An 18,834-nucleotide genomic window follows, 5' to 3' on the forward strand; every position below is an offset into this window, starting at 1 on the left:
CTGGTATACAAAAACATCCAGAACCAGACCAGATCAGCAAAAGCAGACTAAGAGAGTTGGAAACACTGAGTCAGAAGGATGGATGTTTGGAAAGTGAGCAGAAGTAATGAGATAATGAGTGAAAAAAAATTAAAGACACATGGTTTACCTGAAAGCGCCGCATGTCCCGTGGATTTCCTGCATTCTTCAGGCAGTTCTGATTGCATTTCAGGAAAAATTTGAGAAAAAATCTGCAAAGGAAGATAAATGATTGGTTAGCGGTGGACTGAAGGAATCCTTTGAATGTTCTGAAACAGGATAGATAAACATTTAAACCCTGTAAATGGGCCAGCTGACCAGTTCACCAAAACTCTGGCTGAGTGAAATTAGACAGATCCAATTAGATCCACAAATGGTGATTCTAATGCCACAGGAGAACCTTTGTAAGATCCACAAAGATCTTTAGATTCCAGTTCTTAAGAAAACATCTATGTACTGGTACCTTAAAGATTCCTATAAAAGTTTGATGAGTGGAATTTTCTTATATGTTGACATATTTCTTGTTGAAACTGCAACTAGTGGTGGGACATATAAAAGTCCTTGTATTTTTTGTTATAATGAATAGCACAATTAAACTGTATATTGAGAACTAGATGTGCATATGTCTGTAAATGGCTAATAGATATTTTATGATGAGCATGTTTTTAATTTTAAAATCAAATAAATTTAGGAGAACAAAAGTAGTTTGTCATAATTTTTTGTTTGGCAACAAAACTAAACACCTGAAAATGTTATCTTACAGAAGCCCCCATTGTGTCAGAGTCAAAAATGTCTCTTAAATATCAGATCAATTGCCCATTAATGACAAGGCAATGTTAGTACAGGTTGTAAAATGTAAAAAAAAAAAAAAAAAAAAAAAAAAAACCTACATATTCAAAAATTAGTACCGATATTCATAAATTAGTAATTGATGATTTATAAATGAAAAAATTGATGAAAAATAAATAATAAAAAAAAACTCTTTATCTTAAGAAATATACTTCTTCCCAAGTATATTAACACTTTTGTCCAGAAAATCTAATATCCAAATAACCCAATGAAACAAAAAAAAAAAAAAAAAAGCTTCTTGGTTAGAAAAAGTTTGCTTCACACAAAAACAAACAAACAAACCCACCCACCATACAACATTTTTTTTTATAAGAGTATGAGCTTTTACACTCCCTAAAGTTCAGTAACACAAACACATGCAGACAAAAACACTCAGCAACAGGCAGTGTGCTGAAATGTGAAGCGTCCATCTGTCGCGTGGGGAAACGCTACTAAGACAGCTCGTCGATTGAAACACACACACACAGACTCCAAACCAAACAGACAATGTCTGTCTCTCTCGTAATCATGGTAAGCACAAAGCGGGCACATTTATGGGCACTATCACAAACCCTTCACTCACAGACTGGTATTAGAGCTGTAACAGCACAATACCAGCTGCTCTGACTGGCATACAAACAGTGTGTGTGTGTGTGTGTGTGTGTGTGTGTGTGTGTGTCTAACTGGATAATGCCATGGCACATATCCTGCTGTCAGGACCTTTTTTCTCATGTATTTCCCTCTCCTGCCTCTTTTTGTGGAATTCTGTCTTTCTCTTTTGTCAATATGAAACTGTTAATGAATCAGCTATTCTTACTATAACTTGCTCACTCGGTTTCAAACACAACCACAATTAGTCAGTTCCAAAAGCATCAATGCAACAAAAGTTTGGTAACTTTATTATGCTGTTTATTAACTTTATTAAGACAACTCATTTTAACCAAATCTGAAGGCAGCATGACATGTATCCTTTACAGAGAAAGCAATGCCAGAATACACTGTGAAAAAGATACCTATAATCAATTCAAACTGTCAAGGGGGGTGTACAATTTGTGGATTAACAAAAAGTGAAGTTAGAAAATCTCAAATAAAATTAGTTTGCAGAATATTTTGCCTTTTTATATAATGGCACTCCTACATGTCTTAAGTGTCCAAATTAGAGCTGAAGATCTTTGCCTGGACCCGATGGGACCCGTCGGGACCCGACGGGTTCGGTCGGGTTCGGGCTTAATTTCTATCATCTTAAGCGGGCTCGGGCAGGGCTCGGGCTTGCGCTCCGGTTTGCGAGGTAAACGAGCGGTCATGTGATGTGTTTCGATTAGCGCGAGAAAGATGCGAAAATGAATGCTGAGCAGGTGTAACGGAGGCATGCCTGTGGTGATTACGTTTTGGTTGCACCAGCAACTAAAGCAAACTCTTGAGGTGTGGAGAAGTTTTGACCGTGTTTATAATGAGAATAATGAGTGAATAATGACGCACCATCAGTGAGCGCAGGAACGCGCTGAAGACATCTACAGTGGATTCAATCATTTTCCTCCACAAAAACATGTAGACCTAGCCTAATCTCTGTGAGTAAAGGTTTTTCAAATGATAACTAAATATTCATTGAGTCTTAAATGCATAATGTTGACAGAGTAGCCTATTTACGCTAACGTTGACATTATTATTTTATTAAATAAAGCAAATCCGGCGAAGCCTTTATCTTAATTTCGTTATTGCCAAATACCCATCTTAATAAAAAATTTATCTTAATTTAATTTTTTTTAAATTACACGTTTTTATTGGTGAGTTGGTCTATTTATAGGTTAAATGAGCCTATGTCTAGAATGATGAGATGTTACGATGTCACAGAGGACTTATTTTATTTATTTATTCCAACTTCCAAGTGGTCTAGGCTACGGTAGTTATGAGTAAATTATGTTAAAACATGAATAAATGACTCATTGTTGACAAAAGGAAAAAGAGCTGTGTGCGTGCACACATTTAAATAATGTCGGGCTGTAAACGGGTTCGGGCTTTAAAAAAATCTGTCAATCAAAATGTACTTGTCGGGCTCGGGCCGAAACCTGTCGGGCTCGGGTCCTGTACATTACAGCTATTACAGCTCTAGTCCAAATTCACTGTAGATGTGCATTTGTGTGTCTATATCCATTTTGATATGTGTTTTTATGCATGTCAGGGTAATATCAGGAGGCTGCTTACTTTTGACCTAATGTGGTCAAAATTGACCACATTTTGTTGCCTGGATTAATATATATATATATATATATATATATATATATATATATATATATATATATATATATATATATATATATATATATATAATACATTAAAAGTGTAATTAATTTGTAATATGACTTGTATAATCTCTTCTATGATTAGTATGTTTATTTTTTAATCATTATGACATGGCAAGTATAGTTCAGGTTGTAGTTCACATCTGGAACATGAACAACATCATAAAAAACACAAAAGTAAAAATAAAAAGGGTGACAAAGAATCTACTAATTTCTTTACTTTAAACCAATCTCAATCCAAATGGTCTACTGTAAAAAAAAAAAATAAGATTATTATTTTATATTATCAATCCAAACATTTAATCAAATGCATTTATTGTGACAAGTACATCAATAAATGTGAAACTCTAAATTAATACTAAATTCAAAATTCACTTTTTAATTACCATAATGTTAATAAAAGCATGAATAAAAAAAGGCAAACTAGCTATTAATTATGAAATATTATATTATATTATATTATATTATACATTCATCTCAGTCATGTGATAGACTGCAGCTGTCATGATGAATAGATTGATAATTCTAAATGTTTTAAAATAAATAAATATATATGGGGGTGATACAATGGTGTTCCGTGTATTCAGAATGGTTCACAGTGTTAAAAATAGAGTTGGGTCCGAGTCCACCTTTGTCGAGTACGAGTCAAGACCAAGTCCACAAACATCGAGTCCAAGTCCGAGTCCGAGTCCAAAAGGGGCCGAGTTGGACTCAAGTCCGAGTTCTTAAAGGCCGAGTCCGAGTCGAGTCCGCCCGAGTCCAGAAAGTAATTAAATTAAAAAAGATTATAAATTGGCATTGTAAATTTGTACATTCTATTAATATTTTAACCTTTCAACCCATTAAACCAATGGCAATATAAAAATTTTATAAAACAAATACCACTGTTACATCTAGTCATTTCCATTGAACATTTTTCTTTTATGTCAACAGAACTAGTTTCCTATCAAAAAAGGTTTCAAATGTTTTATTGTATTACAAGTGCATGAAAATACAAATGAACCTATTTTATTATTGTATCACACTATATTGTCCTCCAGTTAAAGCTGACATTTCAGTTATTTAATGCCTCTCCCCCACATTTGACAGAGGTAAAGTGCAGCCAATGAGGAGATCCTTAATGATGACATTATGAATTGTCTGTTGTCTTGGGAAAACTTGCATCATAAAGTTGCACTGCTTGTTTGGTCAATTCAAACAAAAATATTGGTCAAATATATATATATATATATATATATATATATATATATATATATATATATATATATATATATAATTTTTATCTATTTTTTTTTTAAGATGCATGTTTATAATCTGTATATTGTTGATTATGTATGGGCCAAAGGGGTTTTCAGGGAAGTTGGACTACAATTAAGACTCTAAGACTCCATGATTAACAGGAATAAGGGATGATTTAGGAAATATCTGTACTGTATTTATAGTTAATGATGACAGATTCACGAATTGAGTTTGTAGTAAACAGAACATGAACACGTGTAGAGCAGCTGATGATACTGAATGGCAGCACGTGCCGGTTTGAGCGATTCTCGTTCTCGAGTCAAGAACCGGTTGCATCGGTTTTCAGATCATCAGTAAACTGAACCGAAAATCGTTTCTTTCGGACGCGTCCGATTCGAGAACCGAGGAGCTGATGATACTGCGCATGCATGATTCAGGGTGAAGCCGACTGACTCACAACGCGTCTGAACCGAACTGATTCTTTTGGTGATTGATTCTGAACTGATTTTGTGCTAATGTAATGAGTGCGGGTAAACCGAGGGCTTGAATGAAGGGCAATCTGACAAAACGTAAGTTCATTTAATAACAAATACATCACAATGGATTATGTATAGTAAGTGGATCATGGTTTCTGCGCTGATGACACCTAATTTACTTTATATCTTCAAGACTTAAATCCTCTTATGCACATTATTGCAGTTACTGTATATGGGTGTGTTGTTGCAAAACTTAATTGTAAACTTTTTATGATTATGAGGTTTTTAACTGACTGGAATTATTATTAGTGCCTTTATATATTTGAATGTTTGATCGACATCCGTGCAGTAAAATGACATAAGGGGAGACATTCATTAATTTATCATCTCAATTTTATGCTGGTTTTATTGTTACACACGCGGACTCGACTGTACTCGGAATATTTTCAGAGTCCAAAATGTTCGAGTCCATGTCAAGTCCGAGTACAAATTCACCCGAGTGCGTGACAAGTCCGAGTTCCTTCAAAATTGGACTCGAGTCCGGACTCGAGTCCGAGTCCAAGTTCGAGTACCCCAACTCTAGTTAAAAAGATGGATTCTCATGCTAAACATGGCCAAAGTTGAAAAAATTATTTAAAAGAATGACTAAGAATCTCTGTGCTGAAGATCTTACTTCGGGGTTGGTACAAGTTTCAGCTGGGTTTTTTTTTATCGTGGATCTAATGACGTAGACGAGAGTGGAACTCCTTATATGAGCATTTCTCTCTGAAAAGCGCGTCCACGCACACGCTGGCCAGTACTGGATGCAGTACTACTCTATATGTACTCAAGATTAACATGAGATTAGGTTCAACTGTGTATGTTATGTACCCTTTAATGAACATAATTTAATAGAAAGTGGCAGTATGTTGAAACAAATCACAATGGTGTAATTTAAAAACTCATGCGGCATTTAGAGCCTTGTTAAACTGTATTGTGAGTGGTTGACGCTGTAGAAACAGGTTTTTGCATTTCCTGAAATTCAGTAGGGCTGATATCATGATGAGAGAAGCTTTTGCATGAGGTAATCTAATTTGGTTAATAAATGCAAAACAGTGGCTATAGCTGCTTGTGCCATATTTCAGTATGGTGCGAGCCACACCAAGAGTAAATGAGCCCATGTGAACAGCACAGCAGCGTAAATTATTCACGGGCTGAGATGGCAATTATGGCTCTGAGCACAACCAACATTAATATTTTATGAGGGCTAACGCACACTTCCAAGTGAATCAGAGAGAGAGAGAGAGAGAGAGAGAGAGAGAGAGAGATTGGGAGGGGGGGGGGGTCTTCCCTATCCCTATCCTCTTTCTTTGTGTTTGTAATTTTTGGGTCTCTCTCTATCCTTGAACTCACTCACTTGGTCTCTTCATCTCTCAGCCTCACCAACTAATCTATTCTGCATGATTTACATTATGCCAATCAACATTTCCCAATTCCCTACAAATAGATTTAAATGTATGTTATTACACATTTACAACATAGTAATAAAGCAGTTATACCATGCATTAACTGCAAATACTCTGTTTCTGAGCATTCATACCGTTTCACTTTAAAGCACTGGCTTATGTACGTAAAATGATATGCTAAGAGACATTAATCATGAAAAATTTAGTGACATTTGACCAGATCAATCGTTTTGTGGAATACTGTAGAATTGGCTCCCGGTGTAGTGGTGAGAATTCAATGCTGATAGCAGCAGTCATTTGATAACACTATTGCAACAGTGTCAACACCACCATGCCAAGAGAAATACTAGGCATATTCTTGTGTGCGTTTACATATAATAAATTAATAAATTAATAAATTGGTGGTTATGTTTTATTTGGCATATTTTGTTGGTTTAAGTGAATTTGAAACAGTGTACCCATTCTCTTTCACATAAAACTCAAATAATACCACTATCAGTTAATAAATAATGCCAGTTTTTCTTAAAAGTATGTCATCTAATAAGTGAAGTCTTACATATATCACACATCATGCCCTGAAAGTAATAGAGAAATATCTCATCGTTAAAACCCACATGACCTATAGTTCTCCAATCTTCTTCTCACAATAATGAGACATGTTGGGCCAAGTCTGATTGTCACTGTCATGGAATATCATAGATTATCCATTGTCAGTGTGTCAAACCTGTTGTAATGCATTTTGACCAGCTCTATTTTAATGTATGCAGATCATTTTTCACTTTTTGGTGCAATTTAAAAAATGTTGGTAAAAATTTCTCATAAAGTTTCCCCGTGTTTCATGGAAGTAAGTAAGTCACATGGCTATCAAATGACATGAGTCTGATTTCATTTTGCAATTAAATATTCCTTTGATGCCAGTTCTGACTCAAAAAGGGTGTGACATGATTACTAGATGTGATGTCACTCAAAAGATGATGTCATTCCATGGTTGAATCACTGCTATGGACTGACTCCCTCCTTACTCTTGCTCTCATGTTTTAAGATTGAATTTCTTTCTCTCTCTCACTCTAGCCCCAAAAACAAAACAGAAAGAGAAATTCATGCAGGAGCATCATTTTACACAAGCAATTCTTAATATGCAGGACTGGTAATTGCTCACCCCAGAGTGGGAACAGAGAGCTGTCAATCAGACCAAGATGTCCCTGGAGATATGGAAATCAAGTTGATGACTGGTTCACCTGGATCATATTCATGCTTATATTCGGTGTTGTAAGCACAGTTTTTTTATAACAAGACACCTTGTTTTTTTTTTTGTGGTGCTAATATAGCTACTTGAGCTAGAAACACAAATAGATAATGAATGAAAATGTTGATGGTTTGTAATTTGGTGTTGTTGCTGGGTTGCGCATCCCTTAATGGGGATTCCGTCACACACCTTCAGAATATTTAAACAATGCAAAACATGGAAGCAGTATATAAAATGATCAACAGATTAATATAATTTTAATTCTAAATAACTAATTTATTTAATTTTTAACAATTTATTTAAATGTATAATTAAAAAATTCATTAAAAATGTAATATAAATATTAAACATTACTATAAATAGTACAGTACTTCATGAAATAAATTAAAAGATTAATTTAATATTCTAAATAATTAAATATAATAATTATTTTTTAAAAAAAATATGTATATAATTAAAAACATTTACATAAACAAATGTTAAAAGAATATAAATATTAAAGATTACTATAGAGCGTTGGAACTCACTATCAGTACTATAGAAGGAGTAGTAGCATCTACATCAATACTGGCACTTTTGACATACTTATTACAGGCAGCATCTTGCATTGGCCCAACAGGAAATCGACTTTTTAGCCAAAAGCGCACACGCAGTCCATACTTTCACGTGGCAAGAAAGATGACCTGACCTCTTGAAACATCTTTGACAAAATCACCAACGAACCAACCCAGTTATAGAAATAGAGAGGGAAGAAAAGAGAGCAAAAACAGTGTAAGAGAGAAAGGAAAAGAGAGAGACGGGTCTCCTTTAGTGTCTATTGTAAAAGGCTGAAGGCAAACAACTCAATAATTCATGAGAGCAAGATTGATTTTGGGGGCTAGCTCAGGGGGTGCTGGTGTGGTGGTCTAGCTGGGAAATCATTAGGCCAGCTAACACACACAGAGAGAGGCAGGCTGATTAACAGTTAGCAGGGCTGGGAGGGTCCCGTACCTTGGGGGCTGGCAGATTTACTTTTGTTTTCTTGCACACAAACACTGGCTTTATTCCTCTTCTTTGTCTGTTTGTCTTCTCTAGGGAGGTGAATTGAGTGGTGGGTTAGACCAGGGCAAGAGACGAGGGAAAACAGAATGAAGCGCACTGGGAGTGAGTGAGGGAGTTTTTGTTTGGCTAATGATTGTGTTTTGATATTTGTTTTGTCGTCAAGTCTCGTGTTAAGTCTTTAATTTTGAATTTATTCAGCCTCTTATTTTGAAAGTCTCTTGTTTTCTTTCTTTGCTTTCCTTTTCCCTTGTGATTCCATTATTATTTTTGTATATAAAATACCTCTTGTCTGGCTGACATCATAAGATTATCATATTCATGAGATTTATGAGTTTCCTTTCCTTTGTTGATGCATTTCCTATTGAAACAGGAAGTTGGGGAGGAACATATTAAAAGGCAATTTAAAAGGAGTAGTTCACCTCAACCAAAAAGGAAAAGCCATCCCGTGATTTATTCACACTCAAGACATCCTAGGTGTATATGGCTTTATTCTTTCAGACGAATACCTTCGGAATTATATATAAAAAAAATGTACTGGCTCTTCCAAGATTTATAATGGCAGTGAATGATGTTCGAGATTTTGAAGCAAAATAAAGTACATCCATCCATCATAAAAAAGTACTCCACATGGCTCTGGGGGTTAATAAAGGCTTTCTGAAGCAATACGTTCGTCTAAGAAAAGTAAACATATTTCAAACTTTAATTTCTAGCTTCTTCTAACTGTCATAAGTGCATTCACGAGAGAGTGGCGTTCCAGTGGATGACATAGGATTTAGGTTTAGTGTAAACTCAGGTGAGAATATGTCAGCTAAAACAAGTTTTTTTTTACAGCAAAGGAAAACCCATCTCTTCTTGGCTTCTATCAAATCTTCCAAAAAAAATTATTTACAAATCCTCTTTTTGTTAATTCATTTTTTTACTTTTAATTCATGACTGGAGTTATGTTTTGCTCTCTTCTTTGCGTTTCCGCATTCGTCACTTCTCACTGGAGCTTAAGCTACGTCTACGCTCTATGTTAGTCATGAATCATTGATATTCTTGGTCTTTTTTCCCAAAAGATACTGTTAATTTCTACTTATTTTCACACTAATAATTTGGCTAAGCTAACAGACATGGACTAGAAGCCTTCATTTTCAGTCCATGGCATTTCAATTCAATTGTGCATACAGAAATTGCTACGTATATTGCTAGTTTAGAAAGTGGCCTGAGCCCGTGTAAAATTATAAGAATTAAACCCAAACCTGACCGAACCCATCGGGTCCCATCGGGTTTGGGCAAAGATCTTCAGCTCTACCCCAGGTGCATTTATGCCATGATACCAGGTAGATTTTTTTGTCATTGATAGTAATAAAATGCACTTTGGGTTCTGATGTATCTCCACAGGGTGCTAACAATTTGTCTCAAATGTAATCCAAAATATTGTACCTTGTTATGGCACATCCAGTAGTCATTACAGAATTGAAACAAGTCCTTGCATTGTACACACAGACCATCTCGCGCTCTATAACACAAGACAGCCAACCAACTGTATGCTCCAGGCATGTGAACGATTTTCTGCACGTGTCAGCAGACAGCTTACACAACGCTGAGAGGCACTTTCCCATCTCAACCAGAAATTGGATATCATGTCTCTCCACATATCAAAGGCATAGATGTGTGTACAGCTGTACAAATGCTTGCCGGATACACATAACACCCTGAAAATGGATGTTTCCACGTCATTATTTTCGCAAATATCAAAAGAGGTGGCGTCTGATGAGACACACTCTTTTGTCATCGCTGGCTCCACAAATAATTCATAGACAGCAGAGTGAAGTCGAGGCACTGAGAACTCATGCTGACAGCCACTACGTCCACATTCTTCCACCTGTCTTATCCTGTCTTCAGCAGAGACAAATAAAACGACAACAAGATGGTTTCTCACTCTGACTGGTCAACTGTCTCCAGATGATGATCTCATTCACGGTCCATCTAATCAGATTTGGGAGGGGTTTGACTTGCCAGAAAAAGAGAAAGGATTAAGGGCTACTATGAGAGTCCTTCATCTGATGAAAAATGGAACGATTAAATGAGAACTAAATGAGAAGTTTCTCAGGTCTTACACTGTAACCAGGAATAACTAATAAAGTGTCTATAGAAATAAATAAAAATCTCTTTCATGCTGATCTAAGTTCCCAAATTAGGTAACATAAGTTCAACACCTTAGGGCTGATGTAAATGGCGTCTGATGACTAATTTATTATTTTTGGTTCCCAGGCATTTGTTTGTTTCATCGGGGGTTTCCTCTTATGTCACACTCCGAGGTTCCCATAGGTGTTTATGCACATGCACACTCTTCAAAAGCAGCTTTTACTGAGGACGCGCTAAAATATATCGATTAAAATGTATATTTAAATAGAATAAAGGATAATAGATTGTATTGCATTTTAGCTTGCTTAGCGTCCCAAAGAGCATCATTTAAGTCCATACTGTATGTCTTACTAAGAAGAAACTATGCTTCTAACCGCAGATGGCAAGCTGTAGTTCCAGCCATGTAAGTTTGCAACACTGTTTGCGAATGTTAGTTTGAACTATGGTTTTGGGAAACAGCTAATGGATAAACTATGTTGTTAACAACGGAACTTGCCACCATAGTTGGCTAAAAGGTAATGCTTTTGGGAAACACACCCCAGTAACTCCAAAACACATCTACTTGAAAGATTCATTAGAGGGATTCAGTAGGAGTCATTTGTAAGTCGGATTACTCTTGTTGTGGTGTATGTTTATGATTGACTAAAAACCATAAGCTGATAAGAGTCATTATTTTGTGAACTAGACTACACATGTTGTGTTATATGTTATTGTATGCAGCACGCAAGTACACCATAAAATTTGGGTTTTCTTGCAACTGTGCACTAAAACACTGGAAAAGAGTAAATGATAATTCTTGGGATTTTAGGAATTGATTGTGATCATGTCTGTATTCCATATTATGTTTGATACTGCCTTGGGATCAACTCACTAAATTCCAAGAAAATCTTTGAATCTTACTCTTTTCTGATTCTATTCATGTTTAAGGTCCCCTTCTTCGTGATTCCATGTTCACTTTAGTTAGTGTGTAATGTTGTTGTTAGAGTATATATAATATCTGTAAAATGCTAAAGCTCAAAGTTCAATGCCAAGCGAGATATTTGATTTAACAGAATTCGCCTACAAAAAACGACCCGTTTGGACTACAGCCCTTTAGTTCCAGCAGGAATGACATCACTAAAACAGTTTTTTTGACTAACCAGCGCCCACATGAATTCACAAACAGGGGGCGTGGCCTTGTTGCGCTCCGACGGAGAAGAAGGAAGAGCTGTTTTCTTTTGTCGCCATGTCATTGAAACGCTGTTATTTTCATCTCTGAGTCCAATCATCTTTGTTTGGGCTTCCCAGGGACGCTGTACTTTGAGATTAATGGTTACAATTTATGTATGTAAAACTATGTGCAACTCATTTTGCTGAGGACAGCTTGCTGAGGACAACTTTCTCAATCTCAATCAGTTTAATGCAGGATTTGCACAAAGATTATTCTTGAAAGATGGAGCAGTTCCCTCATTGTCTGGAGAAGGCGTTGTTTATGGACCACAACTGGTAAGTGAATTTTATTATTTAAGTTGGTGCGTTTAACAGTTTCTGTAACTTATTACACAAAGGGCAACGCTGTTTAGCTTTGTTAACTAGATGTTAGGGCTGTGCAAAAAAACAAATGCGGTTTTCATGCGCATCTCGTCAGTAAAAACGCTCCTGTGACTATAAATATGTCATGATTCTGCCCTCGTGTCCTTGATTTTTCCTAGTCTTGAGGCAGGATCATGACAGACCCATGTTTTGTGTACAAGCGCATGGCCTTGTCTTTGGGCCATGTGCTTGTGTTGTCTCGTTCCCTTGCCCCGCCCCCCTTGTTAACCTAGTCGTGTCTTGATTGTCCTATCTGTAACACCTGTCGTGTCTTGATTAGTACCCCTATTTAGATCTCCTAGTGTGCTCTGTCTTGCGTCGGTTCATTGTCATTGTGATTGTACTACTTATGTGTTCTACACTTTGTGATTGTACCTCTGAAGTCCCTGTATAACTGTGAGTGTTATTTGTAGTTAGTGTTCTCTAGTTTTGAGTCTTTGTTTATCTTGTCTGATCAGTCCTGTTTAGTATTTGTTGTATCTGCCCTAGTCCTGTTTTCCCCCTCGTGGGTTTTTGTTTTCCCCTTTTTGTCAAATAAATCCTGTGTGTGTACACGATCCCTGTCTGCACTTGAGTTCCTCCCTTGCAACCCTGACAAAATACATCTCCAGCACGTGCGTTCTAGCCCAATCGCGTTACCAGGAGGGCAGCCTGCTCTCAGCTGCTGTCGAATCACAACACAGGAACCGCTGGCCCAATCAGAACTCATTACGTATTTCTGAAGGAGAGGCTTCATAGACCAAGGAAGTCATCAGCCCGTTTTTGTGACAGTGAAAACAGCAGTATACAGATAGGTGAATTGTGTGAAAAATACTGTGTTTTTTTACACGCGAAACATGAACACGTTATATTGTACATTGTAAACACAATCAAAGCTACAAAAAAGCGCGTAAAACGGGACCTTTAACAAAATCTCCTAACAAGTGCTTTGATTGGCATTAGCAGCTTGCGACTTCCCCTCACAAATCCCTCCTTTGGCTCCATCTCTCGTGTGTGGACTTTCAGGTTCACTCTCTCTCTCTGCTCTGAACATCTGCTCGCTGTTGAACTACAGTTGGATTTGCCCATATAGCTCCAAGAGCGCTAGTTAATTAGTGGATGGAGATTAGGCAGGGAAAATCTCCTGATTATCTCACAGAATCCTGGGAAAGAGTTGCATTATAGTAGAGATGCCATCACCTTCTTATTTGTGTCTGGTTTAATTACTGAGAATGGGTCACATTGAAAGTGGCTCTGATAGACGTGGGATATGATAAGCACAGCTGAGGATCATTTTCCAGTGGCTAAATAAAGAACATTTCACAAAAGGAGGGAGCTTGCAGAGAAAGTTTCAGTTTAAAAGTTTAAATGCAGAAAAGAGTTGGTTATTATTGTGAGTCAGTGCTTGGTTTATTAACCAAGGTTTGATCTTCTCGTATCTCCTTACATTTGAACGGGAAGTTTTGAGGTCTTTAAATGTGATTGGATTACAAATGGCCACAGTTAAAAAAAGGTTTCATCGTCCACGTTCCAAAAATATAAAGGTCAGTTTCCCACACTCAGATACAGCTTAGTCCGAGTCATACAGTAAATATGGCCAGTGAATAATCATTATTATGCAATAAACCAGATCTAAAGCTGTGTGTTTTCAGGAAAGAGCCCCCATCCCCCCCCCCCCCCCCCCCAAAAAAAAAAGAGTGGGTCAAGGATTGGAGCAGATTCAAGATTCTAACGGACCAAATTGAATGTGAACCAAAATTAGTATGATGACAAGTAACGCCTATGTTCCCTGATGTAACTGTCAAATTACCGTACAACTCTAAACAATAAAATCGTTTAAAAAAAAAAGCCTGGGTAAATAAAAAGGCTGATGCAGATCTCTATTCTTTGTGTAAATCTAATTTGTTAGCAGTATTTCACTACACAGTCTGATGTTTTTATTCTCTTCTCTTTACCCCCCTTGTGCACAGTTCATTATAAATGGCCGTGAGGGAAGTGTTTTTTATTATTTACAGTATTTACTTCAGGGGAAGTCATGGCTTGTGTCATATTTATCTTGTTGAAAAATGGGCTGAGGAATGCACTTCACCGCGCTTTGAACACAAGGAAATCTAGCGAACTACATATACAGCTCATGGTGGGTATAATTCAGTGAGCAATGAAATAAATAATAATAAATGTCTCAATTATTCTCACAGAGAAATTCAAAGTGTGGGGCAAGTGAGATTTTTTTTTCTATTCTGCAAGCCAAGGACACATTAAATAGTTTAAAAGTAATATAAAAAAGTAATATATAGTACTGTATATAATCAATATATCAATACGGTAAATATATATTTAAGGAAAATATATATTGTTTTAAGGATGCGGAACATAAATGCAAGAGATTTGTCCCATCTGGGATGGAGGGAACGACGCTGGGGGAAGCGTGGGATTTTACAACAACCAATGATACAGATTATGACAGAGTGTGTGTGTGTGTGTGTGTGTGTGTGTGTGTGGGTAACCCAAGCCAGGCACCAGAGCAGGCAGGTCTAGCATTACACAGCCTCCAGGCAGATACATCTGCACCAGGTCTTGTCCGACAGTACACAGAGACTGCAGCCAAACTCACACACACACACACACACACACACACGCACACACACACACACACGCACACACTGACATCATCCAGCAGCGGCTTCTGCTGTATGTTACTCACACCCACTGAGCAAAGGTAGCTGATACTGGAGCCACACTCTCATCCAGCAGGACAAAAAAAAAAGTATTACAATTGTTCTGAACAACATAGTAAATTAACTTAATTTCTGTAGTATATATTGTGAAATGTGTACAGTATGCACTTTTTTCTAAACAATCAAATTGTGTGGAACGTTGCATCTTCCAATACAATAAACTCAACTTGACCTTCTATTTCCAGTAACTGCAGTGATTTTTTTTAATTGCTACATTTCCTATGATTTGAGGAAGGAAATAGTTACGAGGAAAGCGTTCACATTGCGAGAGGTCAGCTTTGACCTCGGATGTCAGGGGTCATGACCCCACAGAGGGCCTGGAATAATAATTAGTGTGACGGCAAACAGATGTCATTCATTTTTGTCCTGGTAAAATGTGTAACATTGTGTTTCCACAAACTCCGTCCTTCTCTGAATAGTGCTTATGCTATAATACCTCAGTGAAAACTCAAACTGGACTAAGAAGGCTGATTTTAGTTGTGAAACTCCCTTCTTTCCTTCTTTCCCGTCATGCCTGCAGGCTCTTTAAGGTGATAGATGGTGCTCTGTGACTTGTGCCAACAGCACAGACATGGCAGACCCCTGGGAAGGCTGAACTGTCATCAATAATACAGAGACTAGTACAGACTCTCAGTCTAGACTAAGAGAGTTAGGTTTGGACACTGGTTAGGTCTAGTCTGATTATGACATTATTATCAAGAACTGGCAAAATACCAGATACAAATCTGGGTCAAATCCATAGGGCTATTTTTAATGCGGGGGATATTGTTCCTAAAAGAAGATGCATTTATACTGGGCTGAAAAAATATTACTCATGATAATATAAAGATATAATGTCATGTTATAATGTTAATTGTAGTTTTTTTATGCTAACCTGGACTACATCGGAAAAAAAAATAAAAAAAATAATAATATATATATATATATATATATATATATATATATATATATATATATATATATATATATGAAAATAATTAATTCCCATGATTTTAATTTTCAGCACCATAACTAATTTCATCACATATAGGCATAACTGATCCATTTTAGACAAGTCTACTAACAGAATTACTCAGAATCAGGGTACCCTATACCCTGTTTTTATTTTCAAGAGAGCAATGAGGAAATGTGTGTCATGTTCATGTTCCAGAGCAGATCTTTAATGAAGAGTGTATCCCACTGTTAGTGCCATGACAGCATCATCTCACGGTGAAGTGGAGTCACAGGTGAGTGACAGGAAGAGTGGCCTCAGCACCTAGCCATTGGTTCATTTCTATTTCAGGTTCAATCTTTTATTGAGTCACAACATCCCAGTGTCATGAAATATTCATGGCTGCATGTTTCTGGTCTAATACCGCTCATGTCCTGTAATGCCCTGCTATCTTTAAATATTTCTCAGAACAAATACACTCTGGCCTGTTTTCCTCGCTCCATCTCTGCTGCTCACCTCCGCTGGACCTGCACGGGATCGGTCAAGCGCTGCATTAACTGGCCAAATGTATAAAAATCAAAGAATAATACATTTGTAAGTTTCTGCCTTTAGCAGTGTTGGGGAAGTTATTTTAGCTTCATCATTCAAGTAAAACCAAGATATATTTTTAGTTGTTTAGTGTCAGCTTGAAATGAATCAGATTTCCCTGTGACTTTCAAACGAGAGATATATTTGAGTGTTTCAGCTGGCTTGGTTATTAGTTTTTTTTTTTTTTTTGTGTACATTTACAGCTCAGAACAAAGTGAGTCCCATGTAACCCATTTCCTTACACACATCATGGTGATTCCAATATGAAAACTGCAAGAAAAAAACAAGACAGGACGTAGTATAGAAAATCCTGAACGTTGACAATGAATGCTGACGATATAGGCCGATCTTGCTGTGGTCTACACCTCATTAATTTCAGCAGGGGCCAATCTGACAGGCTTCCTTTGCTGGGGTTTCTACAGGAGTCACAAACCCAGCTCATTTTTAGCCGTACTGTCCCCCACAGCCTCTCCGTGTCTCCACGGCTGACAGTGATAAATAGAGCTGTTAGGACTCAATGTGACAGACCGGACAGTTAACAACTGCTACTGTATTCACATGTAACCTCATATTCTGTTACTAACCAAACCACTGGACAATGGAGCATTGTTGGGAAGTTTGCAAAATGATGTACATGTATACAGCTAAGCACATGTACTGTATACTTCAAGTGGTTTTGATCTGGTTTTCCTTTATTATGTTTAAATATTAAGCATTAAATATAAAAAAGAATAATAGAACTTGTAGGACTATATAAATATTATTATTATGATTATTATTATTACACTTAATATAATCAATAACCATAGCTAGGTAACTTATTCAGTTAAATAGTGACATACATTTCACATTTAAAATGGTAAACTTTTAGATGATGTATTATGAGATTTGTGTATAACAGATTAGATATAGATTAAAAGAGTGACTGTATTGCAGTAAAATAGAAAGAAACTCAACTCAACGTATTATATTAATAATAATAATTTATTAAATTATTAGATTTTTAAATAATACATATATATATATATATATATATATATATATATATATATATATATTTTTTTTTTTTTTATAGTTGCACTGAAAGACCTTGAAAAAAATAAAACATGTAATATATATATTTTTTTCAAGGTTGTTCAGTGTGAATAGGAACTGGAAAAGTAGAAAGAGCGGAAAACACTCAGTATATATATGTATTCCGTTCTTTCCACTTTTCCAGTTCCCACTCGCACTGCAAAACCTTGAAAATCTGCAAGCTCGACAGGAGCTTTAAGGATTTCTAAAGGGCTGATTTCATCACAGATGTGTCAACTAATGACAGGATCACAGCTTTTTAAAAAAAAAACAAGAGGCGTGGGGGTGGGAGGGAGAGATATAAAAAAAAAAAAACACTCAGATGCTCTCTTTTGAAACAAGATACTGTTGTCCCCTACAAATTGTGGGTCAAACTTAAAAACCAGAGAGATGAAAAGGGTTCAAATGATGTAATGGCAAAGCTGTTCATACTGTACATCAATGTTCTCACACAAACAAACTCGGCGCACTGGCAGCCCCAGTACTGCGGCGGCGTCACCCACGCCAGTTTTCACGCCAGCTGACGCGGCGGGGGAGCCTTTCTCACCGAGATAGGGGAAGGAGACAGGAGAGCGAACGGACGGGTGGCAGAGGACGTGGTGTGGCCCCCGCCGTGTTTGTCAAACAAATTAAACGTGTTGGAGATTCCTCACCTGCCTTGCGCACCGCTGCCACATATGGCCCACCCGTTCAAAATAAGGAAATATGCATACATTAGCATACCTAATAACCAACCCTCTCCATTTAATATGCAAATGCGCTGAAATATTACTGAACGCCGTCTGTTCTAAATGAATAAATTTGAATTGCAATTAGAATAATCCTTTATAATTAATGAAAACTGTCAATTTTGGTTCAGAAGTAATTTGATTAACAGGATGATGGGATGATGGTTGGGGCCAGTTTGGGGAGGGGCAGACGGGGAAACGATGGTACGTAACTGTTCATGGGCGGCAGGGAGGACCCCTTCATTATTGATTACACTGTCTAATGAACCCTGGGAGAATGACCTAGGCCACGAATACTGGCTGATTTGATAGGCCAGCCACCGAGGTGATGTTTGAGTTAATCAGGGCAAAGCTGACCCACCCCCCCACCTCGCCCAGTCCTCTGCAGGAATTTGGAAGGAGTCATTAAAAAACCATAAAGAAAGCAGAAAAAGCAAACTGCCACTCTCATAGTAGGTGACCTCATTCCTGAAGAATGAAAGAAAGCAATGTGTGTGCTGA

General features: G+C 37.0%; 1 protein-coding gene across 7 annotated transcripts in view; it reads right to left on the reverse strand.

The window, feature by feature from the left end:
* Positions 1 to 18,834, reverse strand: part of LOC113063889 (transcription factor COE1-like) — a 129,006-nt gene that overhangs the window by 41,626 nt on the left and 68,546 nt on the right. For all 7 annotated transcript variants that reach the window (XM_026234299.1, XM_026234302.1, XM_026234301.1 and 4 more), the window contains exon 7: positions 149 to 230. In XM_026234299.1, the coding sequence (XP_026090084.1) occupies positions 149 to 230 (82 nt within the window). The remainder of the gene's footprint in view (positions 1 to 148; positions 231 to 18,834) is intronic.

The sequence above is a fragment of the Carassius auratus genome, chromosome 46, assembly GCF_003368295.1.
Source record: "Carassius auratus strain Wakin chromosome 46, ASM336829v1, whole genome shotgun sequence".
Taxonomy (NCBI): domain Eukaryota; kingdom Metazoa; phylum Chordata; class Actinopteri; order Cypriniformes; family Cyprinidae; genus Carassius; species Carassius auratus.